Source organism: Cucumis sativus, chromosome 2 (assembly GCF_000004075.3).
Source record: "Cucumis sativus cultivar 9930 chromosome 2, Cucumber_9930_V3, whole genome shotgun sequence".
Classification (NCBI taxonomy): domain Eukaryota; kingdom Viridiplantae; phylum Streptophyta; class Magnoliopsida; order Cucurbitales; family Cucurbitaceae; genus Cucumis; species Cucumis sativus.
Genome location: NC_026656.2, coordinates 13685323 through 13713125, shown reverse-complemented (window position 1 = coordinate 13713125; position 27803 = coordinate 13685323). Strand labels below are relative to the sequence as shown.

Genomic DNA, 27803 nt, shown 5'->3' with positions numbered 1-27803 from the left:
GTTACTTTTTAAAATCACTTTCCAAACATATATTTCCACAAATCACTAAGACGTTATATAATGCACCAATTTTTTCTTTTTTTTAATTAAGTTCTGTTAAATATTAGAATGATTTGCATCTAAACTTTAATAAAATGGTTGAAATCTTAGTCGAATTTTAAAAACAAAAACAACTTTTTGAAAGTTTTTTTTTACTTAATGGTGCTCAAGTATGGTCTAGTTAATTACTAACAGTTTAAATTCTTATGTATTTCGTATTTTTATTTTTTGAGTAGTAACCTTTTTTTTTCTTGTTTGGTTTTTGATCTTATGAAATTAAGCCCAGATTTTGTCTATGAAATTAACCAATTATTGTTTATTTAGGCCAACTAACCAAGCTATCTTGGTTACAATGCAGCAAAAAACTTTCTTAAATCACCGTATCTCATTCTCTCCAAAAAGTGAACGTAAATTTATGTTCATCATTCGTTGTTTGTCGATCCTTTCTACTATCATTTAATCTTATTCAGTCATGTGTAGAAAGAAAAAGTGTAAATGCTTGAGATTCATTTTGAAAGTGATTAAAATCAAACTTATAAACAAATAGCACACAAAATTTGCTATGTGTTTTCTCCAAATGATGCATACATTTTGCAAGTAAAGGGAGAATAATAATATTGAAAATAGAAACACAAGTCTTAAATGATGAAGTATTTACAAGAAACTCAAAAGCTTCCATGACTATTCTCTTACATACAATTGTTAAATAATAATACACATTAACAATCTCCCACAAAATTTGCTCCAAGAAACAAATTACTAAACATACCTATCTAGACATCTAACTCCAACAACATACCCATAACCAAAGGTAGAAAGAACAATTTGTTCATCAATCTAAATAGTAAAACATTTTGTTTTCTTCTTCCAAACCTATTTATGAATGAGTTTGAAATGACCATTTAGTTGTATTAGCACTTTAACAACAACAAAAATCACTACCTCCTCAATTACTTATTCTACAAGGAAGTAGTTTTCAAAATTTTCTTCCACCATGTACCAAAACAACAATATTCAAATCTTGGAAAGTGATTTGAATATATCATCAACTAAAATCACCATTTCATCAAATCACAACAAAAAGAAAGTTGAATTAAGTTTTTAAGTGGATTGAAAATTCAAGGGTCTCCTATAACATTTCAACAAGAGAGAAGAACATACAACACTAAGAGAGGAAGCAGCCATGCAGGCACCAGCAAGCCACGGTGGCAATCGGATTCCAAAGAAGGGATATAGGATTCCGGCAGCGATAGGCATGCCGATGATATTATAGCCAAGAGCCCAGATGTAGTTAAGCCATATACGATAAACCGTTTGTCTTGAGAGATCTATGGCAGTAACCACATCTTCTAAATTGCTTCGCATTAGAACAATATCAGCTGCTTCTATAGCAATATTGGTTCCAGCACCAATTGCAATACCAACATCAGCTGCAGCTAAGGCATGTGAGTCGTTTACTCCATCTCCCACCATTGCCACAATATTGCCTCTCGTCTGTGTTCAACTCAACAGACCCACAAGTCATTTCATAAACATATTGCGTAGTCTTGATAACTCAAGAAAAAGTAGTTTTTGAAAACTTGGTTTTCTTTTTAGATTTTGAGTCAGAATTCAAAAGTTTTACCTTTAAGGATTTAATCTGGTTAGCCTTTTCAATTGGATCCATCTCTGCAAAGACTTTATTAATCCCAACTCCTCTTGCAACCGCAAAGGCTGTGGCCAAGTTATCTCCAGTGATCATTATGGTTGAGATGCCAATGGAGCGAAGAAATGATATGATAGCTTTAGTACCCGGCTTTGGTGTATCCAAAACGCCAAAACCTCCAGCTATCTTGCCATTAATAGCTACCAAGACACATGTTTGAGCCAGCCGCTCGTTTTCTATGGTATACCGATCAACTTGAGGAGTAATATCAACGTTGTGAACTCGCATTAGCCTTTTGTTTCCTACTAAAACTGTCTTTCTATCAATTTTTCCTCCAACCCCTCCTCCCGGGAACACCTCAAAGTTCTGGACGCGTTTGCAACATTCGCTTCGGGCCCCGAACTTCCTTCTCATTTTCTTTGCATGCTCCACTACAGGTTTTGCAAAAGGGTGATCGCTGTTTGACTATACTCAAGGGTTAAACAAAAGTAAGATCTCAATTATAACTCTTAATGTCAAAGTGTGTACTACATGCTACTAGCATTACTATATTGTTTTCTTCTAACACAAATTTTCATTCATTTAAAATGAAAAAAGTACACAAGAATATCTTCAATTTTAATAAGGAATTACAAATGCACTCGCCTCAATTGCTATTGCTGCATCACAAACCTCCTGCATTGGAAATGTAGAAAAAAGCACAACACTAACTACCTCTGGCCTTCCAACTGTTAGAGTTCCAGTCTTGTCAAAAACTACCGTTTTCACCTAGTTGAAAGAAGAAAAAAATGTAATTCTTTCAAACTCGAGGACACAGTTGTACAACCTATAGAACATATCATATTATATTAAAGTAAGATTAGAGAAAAAAAGGAAGAAGAAGAAGAAGTAATTCAGTATTCACCCGACTAAGAAGTTGATCAATTCCATAATCTAGAGTCAGCACTCTTCAAATTGTTTTTCTAAGTGTTTCTTGTGAGTCAGTGACATATTTAGCTAAAAATACTCCACAAATATTGTTGGTCTAAATAACTTTAGTTTCTTTACTTTCAATTTTAGTTCACTTTGATTTTTGTACTTTCAACTCTGATGTATTAATTTTAACATCTTAACATTGAAATAGAAATGAAAACGAATGAGTTAAAGTGGACATTCTTTAAAAGCACACGGAGAAAAGTAAGTATTTAGAACAATACTTTGCTTACCATCTTTTAAGGCATTTTAAGTTCTAACAAAATGGACTCTCAAAACGAAGACAAAGAGAACCTTGTATGCATTTTGAAGTGCACTTGCCCCTTTAATGAGCACGCCTAAAGAAGCACCCTTTCCTGATGCAACCATGATCGCAGTTGGCGTTGCTAAGCCAAGGGCACAAGGGCATGCAATCACCAGCACTGAAATGCTAAACTGCAGTGCAAGTTCAAACTCATCCATGCCTTTTGGTATCCAATGTTTGGGGTATAAACCAATTTCTCCACAAATTAACCATCCAAGCCATGTCACAAATGCTGCCACAACAACCTAAATGAGAGAAAAAAAAGAAAGAAAGAGACAAAACCTGAAAATCATTCTTGGTAAAGAGAGATTAAGTTGTATTAGGCAGTAATATGAAGCAAGCATGAAGAAACAGCAAGTAGAAAAATCATTAAACTCACAACAGGAACAAAGAACTTTGATATCTGATCTGCTAATTTTTGAGCCGGTGCTCGTGATAGCTGCGCTGATTCCACGAGTTGTACAATTCGAGAAAGTGTAGTATCAGTTCCAACATGAGTGGTCTTAACAAATAAGATTCCATTCTCATTGACAGTTCCTCCAATAACCTGTTGGTACCACATTTCTTGTTAATTTAGCTTTGTTTCTTAACCATCTGGTCTTTAGTGTTTGAAAATTAAGCCTATAAACACCCCTTCCACCTCTAAATTTATTGCTTTTTACTTACTTCTTATAAATGATCTCAAAAGTAGTTTTGAGAACTAAAAAAGTAGATTATTTTTGGAATTTGGCCATGAATTCAACACTTTTACTTAAGAAAGTTCAGTCCATTGAGGATTTAATAATTGAGAGAGAGAGAGAGAAATCTCCAAAAATCCAATTAAGCTATACAGGAAGACAATTTCTCATTTTACAAAGATCTGGAAAGAAAACTAATCCTAATACCAATTAATCAAATAAACGAATCATAATAGAAAACTAATCCTAATCATATTCAATCAAGTATTTAACCAAAATAGCCCTATTTGCCATAATCGCTACAACATCAAAGATGCAAACCATGGTAAGAGATTAAGAAAAATGGACTTATACATATGGAGAAGGAAAGGAAAACAAAAGCACCTTATCACCAGTTGATTTGCAAATGGATCTTGCTTCTCCTGTAATTGTACTCTCATTCACATTACTTTCACCACCAATAACAATCCCATCAACAGGAACTTTTGCCCCTGGAACAATCTTAATTATGTCATTTCTCTGTATCAGTTGGGTATCAATCTCCACCTCAGATAGCAAACTTCCATTATCATCAAAGTTCATCAAACAAGCCGTGTCCGGAGCAAGATGAGCAAGCTTTCCTAAAGCATCTGATGATTTGCCTTTGGCCATGACCTCTAAATATTTTCCAAGTAGAATGAAGGAGATCAACATGGAGCTAGTCTCAAAGAAATCCTTCCCCCTAAAAGAGTTGGAAGTGGATGCTTTAAATACTATGTATACCGAGTAAAAGTAAGCTGCATTGGTGCCTACAGCAACCAAAACATCCATATTTGCAGATTTCCGTTGTAATGCACGGTACGATCCTACATAAAATCTGTTAAAAGTTATCCAAAGAGAACCTTTAAACTATCCAAAACACATTTTTTCTATTTCAAGAAAAATCATGTCTTCTGTTTTTCATAAGAAAGCAAAAGTTTGTCCTTAGTTCTTGCATTTCTTACCCCCTATTGAAACATAAGATAAGCTCATAAATGTGATCAGCAGCAGCTGGATAGTTTCTAATATCTTTAGCTTAACCAAGCATAGTAAATTAAAATTTTATCAAAAGTTGAAGTTTTACTTTCAACCAAAATTTTCAACGACTAAATTTATAGTTTTGAAAAATAGATGCAAACAACTATGACTAAATAAACGGGTAGTCTTTTGAGAATATAACAATCTTTAAAATATTTTCTATTTGTTATTATTTCCAAACTACCATTCAATAATTTATTTATTTTTTCCTCTTTTTGATGCTCCAATTATTTCTTATTTCTTCTCCTTTTTTAAGACTAAAATCATTCTTTTTTTTTAAAGTCCTAATCATCTTTTCGAGGAAAATGATTTGTCTGTCCTATTTTAATTTCAATTTTAGGATATCAATGGTATATTATTTACAATGTGAATTATAATGGTTGTTGGTCGGAGTAATTTAATTTCGTTTGTGGTTTTTCTCTACTTTCTTAGATGTGTATTTTGAGTTAAATTTGATTTCAAAGGATTTTGTTTTATTTTTTTACGTTGGTTTGGTTTTGGTTTTACTTGGTATTGATTTTGTATATCAATATTGTTGTAATGTACTTATATTATATGTATAAGTTTGTTGAAATACTTACTATATCAACATATTAGTAGAGTGAATCATTATCAAGTATATCAATCAAATTTACAACTGTATATCAATAATATATCAAATGTACAAGTAGGACTTCAAACATATCAAATGTATTTAATATATATCAACCAAGTTTATCATTTTAAAATATTATTAGTGTATCTATAGTACATCATGTGTACCAAACATATCACGTGTATCAAAGCATATCAAATTTTTTAATGTATCAATAAGGCATAACAAGTATTAGCTGTGCATCCAATGTATCAAACTTGTAGTGAAGCATTTAAGTGTATCTAGTGTATTAAGAAGAATTAAGTGTCATTTTTACAAACAATAAATATGTGTGCTATAGACTTAATTATTATAACATTTTGTTTTTTTTTTGCAAGTGCCCATTTTCTTTTATTAATTAGGATTAGGATTAATTTGCTTTTTAATTATAAATAAAGTATTTGTCTTCTTAATTTCACAACTTTTAAATCATTAATAAAATTCTCTCATTTGGTATACATCAACTTTCTTAATTTCACAACTTTTAAATCATTAATAAAATTCTCTCATTTGGTATACATCAACTTTGGTACCGGATCAATAATCTTGCCAACGTTGATTATCCCCGTTGGAAGACTGAAAAACTCTTCGTGAGGCCAATCACAAGAGGGAGTTTTTTGAGTTGTGTTCGTTGTTGAACAACACAAAAATAGGGGGAACCCTTAAAATTTCAAAAACAAAAAACAAAAAGTTCACCAACTATTTCAAGACGAAGAAGAAAAGATATAGCCATTGGTATAGGCAAGAAAGTCAATTTCCTCTCAAAAGTTCTAATTCAAGTAATAGGAAGAATTCCAACATAATAATTTTACTCGTGCTCGATTTTCTTAATGAACATACATTATCGACATTTGAAATTTGATTATTGTGATTCTAGCGATTTCGATTAAAATTCTAATGTTTTGGAGTGAAATAACAAGAGAAAATTATCAACAAAGAGCCCGACGATCCAATCAAACCGGTTTCTCAAGAAATCGATTTAAGAATTGGGAGCTAGATGATTCAGAAAACTGTTCAGAGTATAAAAGAAATTATTATCACCAACCTCGAAGAACACTCATGAATCATTCCAATACAGATTTAGAGGTCAAAACATTTTAAGAAAACAAAAATATTAAACTAAAAACATCTATCAAGAGAACTTTCGAAAGAGAGTGAATGAAATTCAAATTCTTTTAGACAAAAATCAAGAAAGACATAATTTTAACCTTCAAAGTTTTTTCAAGAAACCGTCAAAGAATCATATTTAGTCACTCAAAAAGATGAAACACTCAATCCAAATGGGCTGTGAAATTGCAGAAAAAAATGAATGGAGTAGAAAATTGAACAACAAAGGTAGAAAGATGGAATAGGAGCTTGCGGTAGAAGAAGAAAATGGCCACAAACAACATTATTTTGAAGAAAAGTGAAAACCTAATTCAAGTCGACTACCAAATGACAAGGGAGATGCCATATATCGAATCAAACACTTTTGGATACTTCATTGACAAAGCAAAAGAAACCCAACAAAAAAAATTAACTAAGAAGGAAGATGAAGATGAAGATTGCTCCACTGACAAAGGAAATAATTGGAAGATAGCTGATATCTCATTCACAAGATAGATATAATTTTTTGAAACAATTTTCACGAAGTCCTTCATCTCCTATCCAAAAAGATGCAGTGCTTTTTGCTCCATCTCTTTCATGTTCTTCGGCAGTTCATATTTCTTTTTCGTGTTCTATACTCTGCTTCATTACCATTCTATATATGTATCTTTTTTAATGATTATTAATATGAATTTTTAGGCTTTTCAATTGGTAAAGATTAATTTTTGTGATTTTGAGAGGAATATATTTTCAATTTATAATGATTATATTACATCAAATTTTCAATGGTATTCATATATTTAAGGATTCTTTCATAATTTTAAGCCATTTATAAATTTGGGGTCGACTTACCTATTTGGTTTTTCTTATATACGAGGGATATTATGGATCAATTTACGTGTTTTTTTTGTTACATACGGAGGGATACTATTGTATGGGATTAATTGGGTCTTCTTTTATATAGAACATTATTACGGTTGTTTATTATATATAATTATGAGGTGTATATATGCAAAATAATTAAACATACATGTATTAAACCTAGTATATCCTGAAGACCCAATTATTTGTATATATAATTACCATATTAGTTCCATCGATTGATGAAAATCATAAATTTGGGATATTATTGATGTTTTATATTCCAAGATGTCTCCATTCGAATGACTTACATTTTTATTTTTACCATCATTTTCGTTTTAAAATTTGAGGACAAGTTTTTGTAGGGATATAATGATGTAGTAAAAATATGGTATTATGGTATAATCCTTAATTTATTAGAATTATGATTAGTTTATCTGGTCTATTAGGATTATGATTAGCTTCCGTTATTAATTAAGATTAGTTTACTTTTCAAACTATAAATAGAGTATTTGTTTCTTGTTTTACAAGTTTACTTCTCTCATTTGGTATACACAAATAACCCTAACATGATAGCGTAATAAAAACACGAGCACGGCAGCATACATCAAAAGTTTAGATTTCATACGTTTGTAAATTTGAACTTAATAATAACAATAACAATAAAATTACCTGCCACCAGCAAGGAACTGGACTGGAGTGCAGAAGATCCATTTAAGAACCATCCCAATAGTGAGCATCTTGCAAACCCTAAAATTCAACCAATCTCCGTATGGAGGAAGCATTGGAAGCACCATTGCGAAAGCCACCACCGGAACAGAAAACAAGCAGCTAAACAAGAACAAATTCCTATAAGCACAAGCTTCTTGATGCTGCTCCAATTCTCTTCTCTTTGGAGGCACGTACAACCTTGCTCCATACTTCTCCAAGAATTGCAAGATCGATCTTGGACCCGTCCGATCAGGTTCATACCCCACCGTCACCATCCGCTCTACCACTTCCATTTCAACATAAGTTACTCCGACAGCTTGCTCCAGAGAGGACTTTATGGCGCCCATGTCTCCAGAGCTAGCTCGGTCGAGTTTTAAATGAACTTCGTAGGCTTCGTCTCCCACGGAGATGAGATCTGCTTCAAAGCCGATATCCGCGATTGCTTTGAGGATTAGGGTTTCTGTGGTTAAATTTGGATCAAACAAGACTTTGGCTTCTTTGAATTCGAGATGTACGGTTGCTCGTTTTACGCCGTGCACCATGGCTAGGCCTTTTTGAAGAGATCGGAGTTTTGCTGGATAGGTGATTTGCGAGATTCTTAGACGACACGTTGATGTAATGGCTTGGTTGAAAAATTCGTCAGTGAGGAATCCTCCGGCTTCTATGGTATCTATTGTTCTGTGTTCCTGTGAATATTTGGATGACATATTTAAAATTTAGAAAATATTTACAATTATATTAGGACTTATTTGAGGAAACTTCTCGTGTCATTATCATTATGGAGTAAAATTACAAACAACCAAATATGGATTGACTTTTAAATTCTTCATCTCACTCCTTACTCTACTTCATTCTCAATTTGTTTTTTCTAAGCACATAAAATATTTCTGCTCCTCTCATACCAGCTCTTCGATTCTCACCTCTACATTTGATCTCACTCTTCCTCTCCATACTTCTCCGTAGAAAAACAAATTTGCACGATCCTTCTCCAAGTTCTGCTCGAGAAAAAAAAAAAGAAATTGTCGATTGAAGAAGTTGCAAACATTTTTTTAATAATAAAAGGAAGTTGCATATTGATAAAAGAATAATGGAGGAAAATGGTGTGAAGAAGGAAAGCTTCAAAATTTTCTCTTTTAACATGTCTTGTTTTGCAAATTGAAGAAAGGAGAAGGAAGAAGCTGAAGCGAGGAGCAAGAGCCGAGAAACAAAGCTCATCACGCTTGCATGTTTATGAAAGTTGAGTGAGTCTTTTCACCTTTCTAGAGACTCTAAATTCTAATAATAATAAAGTTTATGAATGTTAAGTCTATCAATACTTAGGAGTACTCTAATAGTAATAGATAATATAGAATTATCGACCATAGATTCCTAACTATCATATTATAGTGAACGGCATAAGAGGACAAAATAATAAATTTTTAGAGTTCTTACCTAAGGTTGGAGTTAGATTTTTCTTTATAATTGGCAAATAGTTTTGGATGCAACCAAATATATTTTTAATCAATTCAAACAACAACTCCACACAAAAAAAAAAAAAAACAGGCCGGGTAGATATACGCACATATGCGTATACATCTAGAAAAAATTAGAAGGATGACTACAATATTCGTTTCACGAATGTCTTAAATTCTCAATTATTTTTATTAATAAGATTTAACAATTTTTTAAGACGAATTTGACCTTATCATTGAGTTAAAATAAAAGATTTATAAGAAATTATTATATTTATTTACCATAAATATTTTAGATTGCATTTATTATAGATATTAAAAATATATTTGAACTATTAATTATTTAATATGTTTTTATATTTAATTTGTTTATTTAAAAGACTTTTAAAAATAGCAAAATAAATTAAAATATTTACCAGCTATAGCAAGATTTTGAATTATATATGTTAGTGATTATAGTATATCAATGACTATCAATGTATTTGCTATAAGTTGTAAATATTCGGTAAAATTTGCTATTTTTGAAAATTCTCCTTTATTTAATATATTTTTATATTTAATTTGTTTGATTGCATTTATGATTTATCTTAACTAATTATGGTATATATATGCCATACAATTAGGAAAAGTTATTAATTGAATTTAATTAACAAATATTTATCTACCATCTTTCAACAAAAGAGTATTGCCATCAATTTATTGTTTTTCATTTCGATGTTATTCATATATTTAAAGATTATTTCATAATTTTACATAGTATATAAAGTTGGGATCGATTTACATATTTATTCGTTACATACTCAAACATATTATAGATCTGTTTACATGTTGTTTTGTTATATATTAGGTTTTATATAAAACACTATTACAACTGTTTATTATATATACATACATACATACATATGTATGTATATGTATAGATACATATACATACATATGTATGTATATGTATGCATATGTAAAATAATTAAATATACATATATATATATGTAAAATAATTAAAAATATATATATATATATATATATATGTATACATATGAGAAAGTACGTAAAATATATATTCTATTGTTATGTAAATTACACAAAATCTATAATTGTTGTAATTACATATGATATAAACATGATATACATTTGTACAAAACTCCATAAATATAAAAACATAGGAATGAAAAATAAGGAAAAAGGTCCGATAAAAAATCATATAATAATGACAAAAAAAAAAGATAAAATATAATTTATATGAGAAAGAAAAAATAAACTAAATATTTATAATTTTAAAAAATAAATACGTATTCTCACGTTAAATTAACCGAATCTCATACAATTAAAGAAATATATATGTATTATCTCAAATTAAATACTTCAAACTAAAAATATTCTCGGTCTTAATTTTGTGTAAATTTGAGGCTCAATGTGCATTTTAAGACTTAAAAAATAATTACTTATTTGTACCATATCACCGTCATTTTTATACGAAGCTCACGGTTTAGCTCGTTGTGAAACTTCTAAGAGCTTTCGTTCTTATATTTTCAATTTTTTAAGTGATATATTTTCAAATTATATGATCATCGTAATTATATTATAAGGTTAATCCTTTAATTTATTATGTAACAAAATCCAAAGATATTTACGATCAGTTTATTGTTTTTTAATATTGCAAGATCATTCTTTACTTCACTTCTTTTTTTTCTTCTTCGGTGCTATTTATTCTTCTCCTATTCATATTATTAGTTTCTTAATATTATTCATTTTTCACTTTTCCTTCTTTATATTCATACTTCTTCTTGTTTGTGATCCGTTCATTTCCTCTTCCATAATGTCTTTCTTCTTCATCATCTCTCATCTTTTTTTTCTTATTGGTACAGGATCTAATACCAATATTTAAAAGATCAATTGTTTATCTCAAATAGACCACTATCACTAATTGATAGTTTAAATTTGATATAAGATCATTTAGACGGGGTATAAGGGTACAAGATCGTTTACACTGGGTACAAGATCATTCAAACTGGATACAAGATTTGTTTAGACTCGATACGAGGGGTACAAGATCGTTTAGACGAAGTACAAAATCATTTTTTTCACACGGGTGACCGATTAATCGAGGGGTATTTTTGTTATTTCATGTTATGGACATGTAAACTTTTTTCTTTTTCAAAATTGTCCTATACAATGTAAATATTTTTTCGCTCTGTTCTATCTTTGAAAAAACCCTTCAAATTTCATTTTAAAAGGTAGTATTATCCTTTAATCAAGCAAATGAAAATTTTAAATGAAGCAAGTAAAACGAATTAATTAAGGCTAATGACTTACATAATCGAGGTCCCTTGAATTTAGAGGCACCTTAAGATCATAAATATTAGCTTCCATCTTGCCCTACCCTGCCACAATAGTTAATATTTATTAATTTGGAATACACATTATTTTCAATTCATAAATTTATAAATTTAAGCCAACCGTCACATTTTAAAAAAATTACAAAAGATCTACTCTACATTTTTTAAATTTTGGGTATTTGTTATTTCTTTGAGTGAATAACCTATATATCTGGTAAAGAGGGTGAGTTCTCTGTATTTTTCTGATGTGAGATGTTCTAACATGTTATCTCAAAATCATTGGATCACAACTTTGTTTTTTTTTTTTTGACAACATGACTAATTGAGCTTTATGGTTCCATTTTCAAACCCAAGTGGCAACGGAGGGAATTAATCCATGTATCATTTGAAAATTGTGATTAGTCTATTTAGAAGAAGGCTCTTTGGCAAATTCTCTAGATCTTGGCATAGTCTCACTCACTAAGGAGAGTTGTAGATTTATAAGATCTTGATAAAATTTCTTTAACTTGTCGATACTATTAGTCAAGCGCGGGAGCGCTCCAATTAGCATAGCAGCCTTCGGTCGGAAAAAGGCTCTAAAGCCCCTACTCCCAAGTTGGAGCAATAAGCAACTGACTGAGTGCAATAAATCAAGCAAGCAGAGGTCGTCTTGCTTAGAGTATTTTCTAACGGAAAAGGTGATGCCAAAGTTTGATTAGGATTAGGATTAGTTATATATAGATAGATTAGAATTAGTTCCCGAGGTTTATTATGATTATGATTAGTTACTTTGATTAGTTTGCTTTCTAATTCTCTATAAATAGAGAAATTAGCTTCTTGTATTGATAATTTTTTATTCATAATAAAAAAAATGGTTTATCATTGGAGTTTTCTCTCCATCTTTTATGAGATCACTTTTAATTGAGAATATTGTCAAATTTGACATGAAATAGTGTGTATAATTGGACATTAAAATCAAGTGTTGAATTATTATTGATTACCAAGAAGTAAATTGAAAAGAAATTATTGACCTTTTTGAGATTGAAAATGTTTTTTAGCACATAAATAAAGTGGAAGAACTTGAACGACACAAATGGTCAATCATTTATTATTTTCTAAAAAGACTATGGCTACTAAGGTAGTTCAAATAAATGGGACAACTAACAAGTTAGTAGAGGATTATCGGTTTTTAAATTTGCTACTTTTGCAATTTAGAAAAGGTAGCAACATAAACTCTATTATCATATTTTTGTTTTGCTATTTTTACAAGCGTCCCAATAATGTGTATAGATCTCTTCCCTTCCCACCTAATGTTTGACTTTTTTTCATATAATCTTTTTATTCCTTGTGGGTGTCTCTTCACCAGGCTCAAGGCTTGCAATGGTCATCTCGAGTCTAGGCGGTGCACAAAAAGGTCATAAAGTTACTTTTCTACCAAAAACAAAAAACACGGCATAAAATATTAGAAAATTTAGAAAACCTATATAAGAATTTTTTTTGGGAAATTGCAATGGACGACTATTTTAGCAATATTAATTAAAGATATAGCAACATTTTAAAAAAATTGCAAATATAGCAAAACTATCACTGATAGACTTGTATTGCTTATAGATTTCATATGGTATATTAGTGATAGACTAATATTTGCAACATGATCTATCAGTGATAGACTTATATCATTGATAGAATTTGATAAGTTTTGAAAAGTTTTGCTATATTTGCAAATTTTTTAGAATTGTGCTGTATACATAATTAATTTGAATTTAATTGCTAAATTTGCAACTATCCCTAATTTTTTTTATTAAAACCCAACCCATCAATTATAAAGAAGCCCACCCTTCGACTTTAATGAAAAGTCCTCCCTTCCTCACAAATAAGGAGGCTTTTAAAAAACTGCTCCCATAGATTAAAGATGACCTATCGACCCTTTTATCAAGGTCACTTAGTTTATACTAAGCATAATTTTGATATAAGCGAATTAGTCTGAATTAGTCTAATTCAAGGATTAGGGCATCAATAGTTTTTTCCTAATTTTTTTGGTAAAGATCTGGTTTTTAATCACTATATATTTGAGATAGTAAAAGAAAAGGGTCGGAACAAATCAAAATACAAAGACTACTACACACCATGGGATCCCTTATAGCTAAGAGATGTTCTATTCGAAGAGCTCCAATACCCCATTTTCACCGTTGTTGTACTCAAGAAGGCTAATTTAAAACTATTTACTGCCAGATTTGTATTTGTCAGACAACATATACTCCATGTCTAATAAAATCACATCAAACTTACTCCTATCTCCAAAGTTGATATTCACTCCTCGATCTGTATCTCAATCAACATATAATCGTTATTCCTTATTCATGAATGGCTTTTTTTTTTAAACCACACAAGGGGAGTTTCCAAAGCATAATCAAAGCAATAAATACTAAAAACAAATAATGCATATAAAAATTGGCAACAGAAAATTAAAGGGAAACGTATAACACAAAATGAAGAAGAAAGAAAGAACATTGTTAACATTACCCGGTTGCCGTATGTCCGGTGGGTGATGGGAGCGGCCGTCACCGTGGAAACTGCATACCGGAAAAAAAAAATCCGCCGATTACTGGTCGCCGGAAAACAGAGAGAAAAGGAAAGCGATTAAGGAAAAGGGTTGAAGTGACGATCTGAAATGGCACAAAAGGGAGAGAGCGTGAGGAACGAGTCAAGAGGTTTGATAAAATTGGCTCAAAATAGATTTGAGGGATAAACTCTTACTTTTTAAAACTTGAGTGGTTTATATTGCAAAATTTTTCTTTATTCTTTTTGGCCCTTTTGCTAACTTTCAATTTCACTTTTTCTTTTTCTTCTTTTTGATTTTGTTATATCTAATGTATAATTAAAAATATATTAAAAGAAAAAACTAATACATCCAAAATCTCATACACACATTTATTAGTTGTAGATTTCATGAATTTATAAATAGTTAAATTCATTACCACGGAAACAAGTAGTCATTTAGATAAAAACAAAACCGTATCAAAGAAGATATAACCTAAATAAAATTAGTGTTTGCATAGCTAAACATATACAAACTCGAACCTCATGCCACGACTACTTAGATTTTGTTTTGGTTATATCTTCGGTACAGCTTCGTTCTAATTAAATAAACTCTTGTTTTCATAGTTTTTTTTTAAAAAAATTTCGTTCTAACCGTGTTTGTAAATCAAGCAAAAATAATAATGTATCAAAATGAGGGGTAATTTTTAATCTAACAAAAAGTGAGAACTTGTCTACAACTACGCACTCTTTCAAATGTGTGAATGCTTTTTTTATTTTGGTCATATCATTGTCGATATATCTCTCTTTTAATTAAATGACTACTTGTTTTTCATAAAATTGATCTTGTTCTTTCCAACCGTGCTTACAACGAGCAAAATGTTAAAGTATCTTTACTTCTAAATGACTTCACAAAGTTTAAACTTAGATCATCGATATTATTTTTGGTGTATTTGGTAATATAAGAATAAACACAAATAAAATTGAGGGTAAATGGACATTTCAAACATTCAAAAGGTAATAAATAATGTTTTTGAAAAAAATTAGTTTGGGAAATTTTCCAAAAGAAAAAAAAAAGAAAAGAAAATTGAGATCTCAATTTTTGGTTCATATTTTTATTCTAAAAAAGAAAGAGAAGAAGAAGAGATAAAAGCCGTTACCGACGAAGCACACATCTAAACTAACGGCTGCGTTTATCCATCGTAATCGGAAAGTTAGCAAAAGAAAATGAAAATTGGTGGTGGAGTGGTCTGTGGAAGTCCACGCGCCGCCGCTCTTCCTTCACTTCTTCTCCGCCGTCGTGGAGTCACCGTTCGTTGCTCTACTTCTTCCTCTACTTCCGGTTAGTTCATCTCATGTTTTTTTTATAGCACATTTCCTAAAAGATTTTCATTATCTCAATGCCTTTTTGTACCATCGCCTTATCACAGACCATGTATCATTCATCAAGGATGTTGCTGCTACTGAACCTCCTCAGCATCTGTTTCATTTGCTCAAAATGCTTAAGACTAGAGGTCCGTTGCTGCTCTAGCGCTCCAATCATTCACATTATGAATCTTATACTAATTCCTGATTGAATCTATATATTTCTTACCAGGTTTTTGTTGTTCTTTGTCTTTTGAAGTTGTTGGTTATGAAATTTATGACCAATAGTGTGAAGAAGCCTAGCATTCGAATTAGAAGTGAAAGAATAATCTCTTGGTGAATAGATTTTGTTTTGGAAATTTGTAGACCTATATCGCAACATTCTTGTTAAAGAGTTGATAATCTAGGGTTTTAGCTTAGTTATAGTTTGTGACATATGTTTTTAGTATTGTACGCTTGATGTGTGGTTTTGTATCCGTTTTCTGCAATGTAATGGGTCATGTTTATCTTTTTTTTTTTTTTTTTTTTCATATATTGAAATTCATTTCATATTCCATTTTCTGCAAACTAGATGCTGAATAAATTTTGCCGATTTGCTTTCCTGTCTTCAAAAGAATATGTGGTTTTCCATAGTCTCCATCAATTTCTTTCCGTTTTCATCTGCTACCTGTGCTCTTTTGTGTTATCTTTCGAAAGAAAGAAACAGTAGGATGTTTGAAGATAAGTTTGCTTCTTTTGATTCTTTTTGTACCTTTGTTTAGCATACAACCTCAAAGTATACTAAATTCTTTTGTAATTATACCCTTCTAATTATTAACAACTGGAAGGCTCTTCTTTACTAGTTTTGTGGAATGGGGTTCCCTCAACCCCCTTAGGCTGTCTCTTTTATGTCTCAATATTCATGTTCTTACTAGGAAAAAGTAGTGGTTTTGATATGCTTCTTTTAAGAAGTAAATGCTCAAGATAACACTAGAACTTAAAAACCAATTATAGGCCTGAACAACCACATGATATGAACCTGCAGACATATTTTTATCTACATGGGAATCCCCTGTAAAATTGCTGGTTTTGAGCAGGTGCATCCATAATTTCTCCTGGAGCCAAACAAGGGATTATTCCTCTCGTTGTTCCACTGGCAAAAAACAGCTCAGGTACATGTTAAAATTTTCGACTCGCTTTCTAGGTGTATGATATCTCAATCTATCCTATGTTTTTGTTCCAAGGTACTATAACTGCACTGCTGCGCTGGCCTACAGCACCTGCTGGGTAAGCAGAACTTACTTTCTATATTTTTAACGCATGGTTCCCTCCAACTTGATAAACGACTCTCCTCAGGATGGAGATGCCAGTAGTGGACGTCAATAGGAATGGAGTGTGGCTTCTAGCCAAGAACGTAAGTGAAGTATCTATTATACAGTTGTTTCGTGCTATTTCATTTTTTCTCTATGGAATTTGTTATTTTAAAAAATGATGGGAAAATATTTCCTTAGAAATTCTTATATAAATTTTAGTCATTGATGTGCAGGTTGATCAATTTATTCACAGACTTCTAGTTGAAGAAGATGCCAGAGGAAGTGGAGAGCAAAATGATGAGCTATTTCTTGCAGCAGCTGATGCTGGGCAAAAACTTTATGGGAGGGGTGATTTTTCTGAATCTCAGATCACAAACTTAGATGGATATCTGCTGAAAAAGGTGCGTGTATAATTTTTCGTGGTAATTTTGTTGATTCTTCTCGTCAATGAGGAAACCTATATGCAATTGTTGTCTTCATCTCCATGTGGTGACATGCAAGACTAGTGAGCTCCCTGACCTCGCTTGCCTTGATCATCACCTTATTGGGTGTCAGCTAAGACACACAATGCTCAATTTTCTTATATCTTTTTGACGTCAAAGTCTTCCACATTACTTTTCAATATGAAAGGGAATGGTTTAAGTAATTGTTTATATAGAAATATATTTATGCATAAAAAGGTATCTTTTAAAGTATATGTAATCGATTTTGGGCTAAATTATTGAAAATACCCCTTTGAAGTCCAAAAGTTTCAATAATACATGTAGATGTTTCTTAAAAAGAGCCCAAAAATACCCTTACTATTATATTTTTTATGAAAGCATTTCGTCACTCTTGAACATTTTACTTTGTTTAAGGATTCATTTCCATCCTCTAACTTGAAATTTTATTTTCTTTTCCTTGTTTTCTAGTCTCACTTCGCTCAAGTAGTACTTTTTAGTCACCTTTTGCTTTAGGATTGGACAATGAAAAAATGTCTCAACCATATATTGTATCTTGCAGTGCAAGTTCTGACAATCTTTCGATCTCAGGTTGGGTTGTTTCCAGATATCATAGAGCGGAAAATATTACGCCATTTTGAGGAAGGCGACCTTGTAAGGCTGCTATACTTTAGATACTGCAATTCAACAACAAAGCTTTGCTCCAATTTACATTCTTAAATATTCATTACCGTTGTAGGTTTCAGCTCTAGTAACTGGAGAGTTCTATACAAAGAAGGAACACTTCCCAGGATTTGCAAGACCATATGTATTTAATGCAGAGGTTCTGCTGAAGTACGTGGGAAATGTTTTTCACTGCTCCCGAATGCTTTAGCTGAGTTTATGCAATTATTCCTAAAGAATCTTGGGTTCCTTGATATTTAGGGTGGGGCGAAAAACTGAAGCTAAGGATGCTGCGAGAGGAGCATTAAAATCACCATGGTGGACCCTAGGCTGTAAATATGAGGTATTGACTGTTGATTTTATGGAATAAATCTATATTTCATTTCTTATTTAGTAGAGATACAAGCCTATATATAACCATAGAGAAATACACTTAAGGAAATAATATCAAATAATATCTCTAGAATTATATCTCCTAATAATAATCTAATTATATTAATACCCTCCCTCAAACTCAAGGTTGAAATCACAAACTTGAGTTTGCTAAGAACTAAGAAAAGAAACAATATATCTAGAATAGAATAAAAAACCCGAAGAACAAACACACAAAGAACTTCTAGGTTAGAACAAACCCACGAAAAACTTCTGGGATAGAAACATAGATCCTCGTATAGAGATCTATAACAGAACCTAGGAAGAACGAAACAAGAACTTCGAGGGGCAAAATGAAAGAGCAAAACTGAAGCAAAGTAGAATCAAAGCTGGACGAAAACAAGGTCGGAATTGGACAGAAGTGTTTTGTCGGATCAGATGGAACTGAACGAACTAAACTAGAGCAAGTCAGAATCAGATTAAACGGGAAATCTGGGGCGAACAGAACGGAAACTGAACTGAATGGAGCAGAGAGGCTTAGCGGATCTGAACAAAAACAGAATGGAGGCGTCGTTGGATCTGGGCTTCGATCTAAACTTCAAAGGCAGACATGAAGAATGGGTCTGAACGAAATCAGACAGGTCTGGAACAAATTGGAGGCGGATGCGAGGATCTGAGGACATGGGGTTTCATGGGTTTTGTCGAGACAACATAAAAAGATGGAGCAACGACAACGAAACACAGCGGCGAGCGGAGCTTCTTGGACGATGGACAAAACCGAAACTCTTCGGCTGGGCGTTCGGCTTCAACTGGCAGAGGCGTTCGGCTTCAACTGGCAGAGGTTCAATCGGCTGCTTGGCTAACAGAAAAACAAGAGGTCGGACGAAGAACTATGAAGGAGATGGCCGCCGCGGACGCTAGTGAAAAACTAATGGGGTTTCTGGGGTTTGGATAGTGGCAGATTTGAACAGCAATGAGTGGCAAAGGGAAGGTGCAACGACAACGGCAGATTTGCAGATCTAAGGGGTGGCTTCGGCTAATGGGAGATGATTTTGCCTCCGTTGATGGCTAATGAGAGATGATTCTGCCTCCGTTGATGAATGATCAACGGAGGCAGAGATCAAACGGGATGTGGAGGCTAGAATTCAATAAGGCGAAAACCCTAGAGCTCTGATACCATGTTGATTTTATGGAATAAATCTATATTTCATTTCTTATTTAGTAGAGATACAAGCCTATATATAACCATAGAGAAATACACTTAAGGAAATAATATCAAATAATATCTCTAGAATTATATCTCCTAATAATAATCTAATTATATTAATATTGACTTTATCATAGATCACTTTTGCGTTGTTTTTATTCTCTCTCTTTCTCTGTTTTAGACCCCTTGCGAGGTGTAGGGGGAATGAGAATGAGAGAATAATAATTGAAAAAATGAAACCTGTATTGGTTGTGGCACATTTCCAGGAAGTTGCTAATATTGCACAATGGGAAGATGAGCAAATTGAATATTTCAAAGAAAAGGTCACAGAAGAAGGAAAGCAAGAGGATCTCAAAAAGGGAAAGGCTCCTGCGCAGGTTTTTTACTGTTCTTTATGGAATACCATGAAATTATCAAACAGAAAAAATAACACAGCATTTTTCTCAAAATTATCCCTTTCATTTGAACGTTTCATATTCTCCCTTAAAACAAGAAACAACTTCTCATTGAAAAGGATTAATATTTAGGAGGTACAACCTATCATAAGGAGAGAAAAAGAAAAAGATAAGATCAACATCTCCATAAACTTTTGAACAGCTTCGAACATCAAGCCACTTTCAGCTTCTAAAAAATCAAAAGCTACTACAAATCTACCAAAGAAACCCCAAAAACAACCACCAACCAATAAAAGACAAAAATGAACAAAGAAAAACTGAAAACTCTTTTAACGATGCACAACCTAAAAATCCGATTAAAGACACTTTTGATGAACCAGCACCAAGAATCTTGAATGAGAACGAAACAGAGCCCAACAAGTAAATTATAAACCACCACCACATAAAACTTCCAAAAACAACAAACAAGAAACCAGCCACCCTTTATCAAAGAAAGTAGATCCCAACGATCTCTATTGTCTTTTCAAAGCTTAATTATGTTCAGGTTTAAGATTGAAAAGACTTTTGGATTAATTTATGGTTAATACTGGTTGTGGAGGTTGCCTTGGACCAAGCTGCATTTTTGTTGGATCTTGCTTCTGTTGATGGGACTTGGGACAACTATGTGGAACGTATTGCTCAATGTTATGAAGAGGCAGGCCTCCTTGAGATTGCAACATTCGTACTTTACAGAGACTAAACACACATACAAAGCCATTTTTCACATGTAATTATATCTGTATTTCTTCTTTATATAAACATCCATTCTTTTTCCACTCCCCAATGGATGAGATTTTGATCATTTCACTACAAAATTGTTGGAGAAATAAAAAACTCACAAGTTGAAAATGTTGGAGGAATATGTCTAAGCATTTTGTTTCCTCTATTTAATTAATAACTTCAATAATGTGATTAATTTAATTTTCCCCCCTTTTTGTGATTCATGATATCCATTATTGAAAATCAAGTTATATAAAACTTTACATCATTTGGTGGAATTAGTCACTTACGTTCGAAGAGTTTATTGAGTGTATTGGATGTAAAACTGAGTGTATTGGGTATAAAGAAGTGCTAGCGATCTAAGAAGCTTCTACACTTTCTAGAAGTATTTGATTTATTTATTAAATACAACAATAGATCTTAAAATCGATGTCGATGAAAATGTTGAAAGAATTATAAAAAATTAAGTTTAAATTAACAAATAAACCTTTTACTTTTTTAAATCGGTTCTAATACTTGTTACTCATTCACTTTAATAACAAACATTTTTTCATGATGTGATCCACTACTTAGGTCGATGTCGAACCCATAGACATGTCAAAAGAAATTTGTCAATAGAATGTTATTAATATCTAATGTAAGATTTGCATGAGTGAAAAACATAAATTCAAAACTTTTTTTCCATTTTCAAATATAGTAAAACATAACCTGAGCAAAATATCAAATTCTATCGGCTATTAGTGTTTATCATTAATAAAATCTAAATTTTCACCATATTTTGTAAATATCTCAATTAGATTGTCATTTCACAATCATTTCTATTTGAAAATATTTTTCAAATTTTCAAGACCCAATAATATATTAATTATCGATATCGTATATCTTTATTTTCTAAAAACAAATAACAAAAAAAAAAAAAAAGCTTCCGAGAAAAAGAAAGAAAAGGAAATGGTTAATAATTATTTGTGTTATTGTTAAGCAGCAAGCAAATTAATGTGAATGTATGAGCCTAGGCTCATACATTTGTCTCTCAATCATCTTCTCATGAAATTAAACATCTTCTAAGTTTATATTAAGTTCAGTAGATCATCATATACACGAAATTGAGGCGGAAGATGTAGAATACAAAATTCATGTCACATGGTGAGTATCCTTGTTATAGATTTACAAAATGTCAGCAACTCAGCATAAGGTTATATGTTCATCAAATGGATACAAAAGTGCAATGCAGCTTAGGCAAGTGTTTACATATGTACAGTAGAAATTCACTCAAGCATTACAAAACCTGGAAAATTAGCAATCATCCAACCCCTTATTGTCTACCTTTCCTAATTGTGCATCAAACCAAACAACAATCACCAGTGAAAACAAACCAAAAACCATAAGTCAGAGAAGTAATCTTGGCTCCCAATCTTCTCATATTAACTTGTTATACAGTTCACTGCTTCCTTCTCCTCATGCTGCTGCAAATAGAAGTGTCTTTTTCTGGCTCCTCACTTTCTTCTTTCTCCATAAGAGTTTTCTCCACAACGCACCCTCTCCTCGCTTTCTGCTCGGCACAATAGCCAAATTACTAACCGTGTCTTTGTTGACTACACTTTTATGTCCATTCCATATGAGGATTGCTTTTTGTGGATCAATTGATTTATCGATATCTGATGTCGAACTGTGGATGGCATCGACTTCTACAGCCTTCGAAATTTTATAGTCTCTAGGGAAGGCATCGTCCTCTGCTAGCATTTGATCTAGCAGAGAGAATCGGTTATTTGTTGTCTTTGTATTGGATGTAGTTGGGGTTGAGGTCGTATCTGTCACCGGGGTGGTTGTGGTGTTCGACACACTAGAAGTTTGTGTTTCATCATTTGGAGTGGGGATGACTTTGTCTAAAATTGCAGCTTCCTTGGGTGTAGCTAGGGCCTTCAACTGCTTCCCGAGGTTAAGAATCGTCTCTTGGCACTCTGCTAACTTTTCTGAAGCAGTTGTTATCTCCCATTCCTGCAAAATCGTTGAAAAAATTACTCCATGATTAAATCAAATGCAAAATTTTAACCATCCTAGCCATCAGATCATGAGATTGAAGTAGAATATACTTCTTCGGTTGATTTGCTTATGTAGACTTCAAAATTTTGCAATTTTATAATTCTCTTCAAATGATCGGAAAATTCTAAATCTCTAAACCAGGAAAGATAAACTACTAGGGAACAGCCATATATTTGATTGTTCATCCAAATTCCAAATTATATTATAGGTCAAAATGTACTTACAGTGCGAAGTTGCTTCTCTTCCTGACCCGAATCTGTGCTTGACGTTTGTTTCCGTGTGCTGAATAAAAAACAGATCATCTTTAAATAAACAACTTATAAGATCACTAATGACATTCAATAAAAGACAATCTGATTAACCTCATGTGTTATAACCTATCTAATGACATAGACATGCATTGTATGAAATCATAATATGATTTAGCAGTTTATGAATGAGTGAAGACCATCATGCAATTTACTTGAGCTAAGAATTAAAACCAGAAAATGCCCAATAGTAAAATATTTCTAGAGAAATAAATCATAGAGAATTGAGAACCTTTCCAGCTGAAGTTGCAGTTCAAGACATGTGGCCTCCAATTCTTCAAAGCAACTGTTTTTATTGTCCAATTCAACTTCTAGAGCCGCAAATTTTCTGTGATTCTCATTTAGGTCATTTCTAGCAGCCGTAAGCTCTGTTTCTAGATCTTGATTCACCAACCGCTGATTGGCAATTTGACCTTCAATTGTTCCCTTCAATTCTTTAAGGCTTTCTAACTCCTTTTGCAAGCTGACAATTTTCTTCTCAGATTCTTCAAGTTGATTTATTAACGTTTCACTTGAACCCGTAGTAGACTGAAACTTTGTTTCAGGATCTTTCTTTGCAGATTCTACACTCGTTAGCTCTTCTTCCAGTTTACCATTTTCTTCAGACAACGTAGATTGCAGCTCTCCAGTTGGTGCATTATGGTTATTTGAACTGATATCCTTTTTCAACCGTAAAATCTGTTCTCTGGGAACACGGGATTTATCAACTTCTGAAACATGAACATTTGTCCCGGTTTCCAGTTCACAGTCACTTCGTGATTCATCCCAATTGAAATGCTTCTTTATGGAGTCTCTCATGCTAGAAACGTCTTGAAGTGAAAAACAGTGGTTCACAATCCAATCCAAAGTGGAATTTAATTCTTGCACAAAGTTACCAATATTTGCCTTTCCACTCAACATTTCATAGCAGTTGTGTATAAACTGCTTCAAAATAGCGTTTAGTTCAGATGTTTTCCATTGGAAAACTCGAACCATATAGCCTGTAGGTGTTTCAGAATAGACACTGCCATCCTTTCTTGAGGAAGAGTTGTCATCATCTGAAGATGTCACACTAATCCCTTCTACAAGCTCAATCAATCTCAATATTGAACCATGTAGATCTACCTCCTGCTTGTCACGCTTCTCCATTGATGTGATGTCAGTGTCATTTGCTTTACACACTGAATCTATCCCCAACGGCTTTTCTGACATCCGGACATTATTACAAGCGATATCACCACAATGGTTTCCATCCTCTTTTGTGTTAATAGAATTTCCAGGATTCTGACATTTCATCGCTGCTTGAATATCCTCCAGTATCCGTTCAGGGGCTCTTTTGGAAAAGTTACTCTGATCAAAGACCGTTTTCAAGATATTTTGAAGCCAATCGGGGTATGTTAAACAGGAGCCCAGATTACTACAAGGTTTAGGGACCATCTCCTTAGATACTGCTTCAGGATAAAATCCATTTAGCTCCGTTTCCAATGACTTGGGTTTTCCATTAACTTCATTTGAAAGACTTCGAGAATTTGAGGGAGACTTTTCAACAGAGACAATAGCCAATTTTTCCATTTCAACAAAGTCATCCATCAGATCCAAGTCTGTAGAACCAACTATTTTGCATGTTGTTGACGACCCCTTCTGCTTACCATTTTTGAAGTGTTCCAATTCAGAAATCAATGGAGAAGCCCATGATTCAGCAGAGCTAACCTTGTCATCACTCCCAGCATCAGACATTGAAGCATGATGGAACTCAGGTAATGCCAGACTACCCTTTCCTGATTCCATGATTTTATGACCATTTGATAATTTGTGGGGTGATTCAACTTGTAACGGTTTTGGAGATGCGCGGGCATGCATGATTTTTGCAACTTGAAGTTCATTGTTCATTTTGCTGAGAGCTTCCTTGAGGTTGTTGTTCTCTTCTTCCAAAGCTGACACTGCGGAGGTTAGCACACTAATACGTCTGCTAGGAGTCTCTGGAGAGTTCTCTAGTGAAGAGTCCAACGAACCTGTTGAATTTTTCTGCCGTCTCCTGATCTCGAATGAATCCCTTCCTAGCATTTCAACTTCATTTTTCATCTTTACTAAGGCTGCAGGACCTGGCAACCTCTTCCGGACAAGAAGGCGCAGCCTTTGACACTCGGATTCTAGTTTTGCAATTTTTTTCACACTATCCAAGTGTTGCTTATGTGATGCATCTGCAGTTCGTCGATTAAATTCTCTCTCCTCATTCCGAATTTCGACCTCCTTCTCAAGCACTCTAACTTCATATTTTAGGGTGCCATTTTCTCTCTCCATGGATTCTAATCTAGATACCAATGCATTAAGATCAGCCTCCATACCAGCCAACTGTCTATTTACATCTTCAATCATTTTTTCCTTCACCAACAAAGCCTTGCTAAGTTGAGTGTTCTCTCCCCCCAATTTTGAGAGCCTTTTACCAGTATCAGCCAACTTCTCCTCCAAAATCTTTTGGGATTTTTCAAATTCATTTGACGTCTTTGAGACGGCATCGTGAATCCTTCGCTCCTGCTCCTCTCGAACAAAACGTAGCTGCTGCATGCATTCCTTTAGTGCCGCATCTAAATGAATCACTCTCTCTTCACCGGCAAGCCTCTTCTGTACAGCATCATTTAGTTCTTGCTTTAAGGTTGCTGCTTCAGATTTTGACTTCTCCCATCCTATATTAGAAGCAAATGCGTGCATTAGTCATTTGAACCATGAATGAATGCTATACTTGCACGCCGTGAAAAATAAAACCTTTAGAAACTTGTAAGCCAAGCTTGGCAGAAAAAGAAAGAACAAAGAATTACTAGCAATGGCTTCTTGTTCCATGTTTGTAAGTTTCTTCACAAGTTCATCTTTTGTCTTACACTCTGAGAGGGCTGCAGAAAGTTTATCATTTGCAATCTCAAGATCTTTCTCCAACCGAGCTTTGTCAATAAGAAGTGTCTGCAAAAGGATTTTAAATAAATTAAATTATTGAGAATACCTTATAGTGTTCCTAAAAGTGAATTTAAATTAAAAGCCTTCAGTAGAAACACCAGCAAATAAATAAATAAGACAAAAGGTTGTTGAGAAATTTTAATTTGATATGGTAGCTACAGTAATCACTACTTGACCAAGAAATCACATAGTAAATGGAATCTTAACCAAAGCCATTGCTCGCAAGAGAGATGAAAACAATGAAACGGGACACCTGATACGAATAAGCCAATGCCCGCAACAGGACTTACAGGTAAGTCATCCAGAAATTCATTATATAGATCCAATTGATAAAAATATTATAATTATATTGAAATTAATCTTAAAGCTGCGTTAAGAAAAAAGCTTCCCAGATCCTGGAATTGTGAATATGGAATCTTATGGTCAAACTTCAAAGGAACAGTCCTTTGAGAGTGAGAGAAGAAAGCAGATATTTTATATATTACTTTGTATTAAAACAAGCAACACTCCTTTATAACTTTTCAGCCTAAATGAAGGAACATATTAATATCACAAGCTTTATTGTCAGAAGCTTTACTTGAACAGTTGACTTTTATCATATAAGCAAACTATAAAAAAAACCTCAAAAAGAAAAATCATATAATAAGTTCTTCTTTAAAGATCTCTTCAAATAATTAAGGTACTGAGAAAATATAAAAAAGATTACCTCTTCTTCATTCTTATTCACAGAGAGATTTACTTTATCACTTGAAACAGTAATCTTCTCTGATGATTTCTTCCTCCAAAGCCAAGTCTTCTGGTCCATCACTTTACTCACTAAATTTCAAGTCCCAATGGAAATATCTGCAGCCACCAATTAAACAAAGATGAACCACCACAAGTCTATAACAAAACCTTCAGCTTCTAAAAATAATTGAACAAACTCACGGCGTATATCCATCAGCAAGTGACAATGTAGAAAAACAGACAAAAAACCCACATGACCCTTTTCCACAAGAAACAAGAGAAAGACTTTCCATTTAGTCAAGAAACAAAACCCCTCAAAAAAAGGAAATCCAAAGCTGTAGAACTTCAGTGGGTAGTCAAATAAGTAAACAAAAAAGCTCACATTCCAGCGAGGTAAGTGAAAAAAAAGAGACTACAAAAACCTGCAAGAATTCAATCTATTCAAACATTTCCACTCTCTTTCTCTATCTCCTTTATCCCCCCCTTTTCCCTTTCACTGAAAACAAACAATAGAACAGAGAAGCAAAGAGAGGAAAAGAAAGAGGGGGGAAATTAAAAGTATACCTCAAAAGAGAAACCCAGATGAAAAATGTAGCAAAATCAAAACCCCAGAAGAAAAATGCAGCAAAATCACTAAACCCATTACAGTAAAACCAAAAAATCACTCATCCACTGGCCTCAAATCAAAAAACCCACATTCAGAAAACAAAAATGCATGAGAAGAAGAAGCAACTGAGGTTCATGAAGCTCACCACATTCCAATATGGGGGAAAGTCCCAAAACCGGAAGAATGGCTATGGATGTGCCGACACAAAAGCCCTTTAAAGGGCAAAAAGAGAAGAGGGGAAACACCAGAAATGGACAGAGAACAGAGGAGAAAAAACGAAATGATAAGTGAAGAAAGAGTAAACGAAAAAAAGTGAAATAAAAAAAAATTGTAAAGGAGAGAGAGAGAGAGAAAGTAGAGAGAGAAATGGAGGGTTAGGCAAAGTGTCGGCTGTGATCTGACAGAGAGGAGG

General features: G+C 33.1%; 3 protein-coding genes across 8 annotated transcripts; 1 reads left to right on the top strand and 2 right to left on the bottom strand.

The window, feature by feature from the left end:
* Positions 1 to 877: 877 nt before the first annotated feature.
* LOC101214276 (copper-transporting ATPase HMA4) lies at positions 878 to 14522 on the bottom strand. 4 transcript variants are annotated; one of them, XM_011651027.2, is made up of 11 exons: positions 14275 to 14522; positions 11750 to 11817; positions 8906 to 8980; positions 7947 to 8671; positions 4400 to 4482; positions 4022 to 4293; positions 3340 to 3507; positions 2951 to 3205; positions 2330 to 2452; positions 1664 to 2149; positions 878 to 1533 (listed from the first exon to the last, which is right to left on the bottom strand). In XM_011651027.2, the coding sequence occupies exons 2-11, from the start codon at positions 11804 to 11806 to the stop codon at positions 1141 to 1143; spliced, it is 2637 nt and encodes an 878-aa protein (XP_011649329.1). In that variant the 5' UTR covers positions 11807 to 11817; positions 14275 to 14522; the 3' UTR covers positions 878 to 1140. The 4 variants fall into 4 exon arrangements, with proteins under 4 accessions (XP_011649329.1, XP_011649326.1, XP_011649330.1 ...); XM_011651024.2 differs by having other exon boundaries at positions 4022 to 4493; XM_011651028.2 differs by lacking the exon at positions 4400 to 4482 and having other exon boundaries at positions 4022 to 4358.
* A 907-nt stretch (positions 14523 to 15429) lies between these two features.
* Positions 15430 to 21002, top strand: LOC101209805 (protein IN CHLOROPLAST ATPASE BIOGENESIS, chloroplastic). 2 transcript variants are annotated; one of them, XM_004149643.3, is made up of 11 exons: positions 15431 to 15631; positions 15720 to 15803; positions 16731 to 16805; positions 16878 to 16920; positions 16990 to 17047; positions 17180 to 17347; positions 17978 to 18040; positions 18126 to 18220; positions 18311 to 18392; positions 19895 to 20005; positions 20622 to 21002. In XM_004149643.3, exons 1-11 carry the CDS (start codon positions 15517 to 15519, stop codon positions 20760 to 20762), a joined length of 1035 nt encoding a protein of 344 aa, XP_004149691.1. In that variant the 5' UTR covers positions 15431 to 15516; the 3' UTR covers positions 20763 to 21002. The 2 variants fall into 2 exon arrangements, with proteins under 2 accessions (XP_011649331.1, XP_004149691.1); XM_011651029.2 differs by lacking the exon at positions 19895 to 20005 and having other exon boundaries at positions 15430 to 15631.
* Positions 21003 to 21900: 898 nt separating this feature from the next.
* Positions 21901 to 27803, bottom strand: LOC101209560 (filament-like plant protein 7). 2 transcript variants are annotated; one of them, XM_004149642.3, is made up of 6 exons: positions 27537 to 27803; positions 26765 to 26901; positions 25926 to 26064; positions 23363 to 25793; positions 23047 to 23104; positions 21901 to 22777 (listed from the first exon to the last, which is right to left on the bottom strand). In XM_004149642.3, exons 2-6 carry the CDS (start codon positions 26861 to 26863, stop codon positions 22238 to 22240), a joined length of 3267 nt encoding a protein of 1088 aa, XP_004149690.1. In that variant the 5' UTR covers positions 26864 to 26901; positions 27537 to 27803; the 3' UTR covers positions 21901 to 22237. The 2 variants fall into 2 exon arrangements, with proteins under 2 accessions (XP_004149690.1, XP_011649334.1); XM_011651032.2 differs by lacking the exon at positions 27537 to 27803 and adding an exon at positions 27349 to 27485.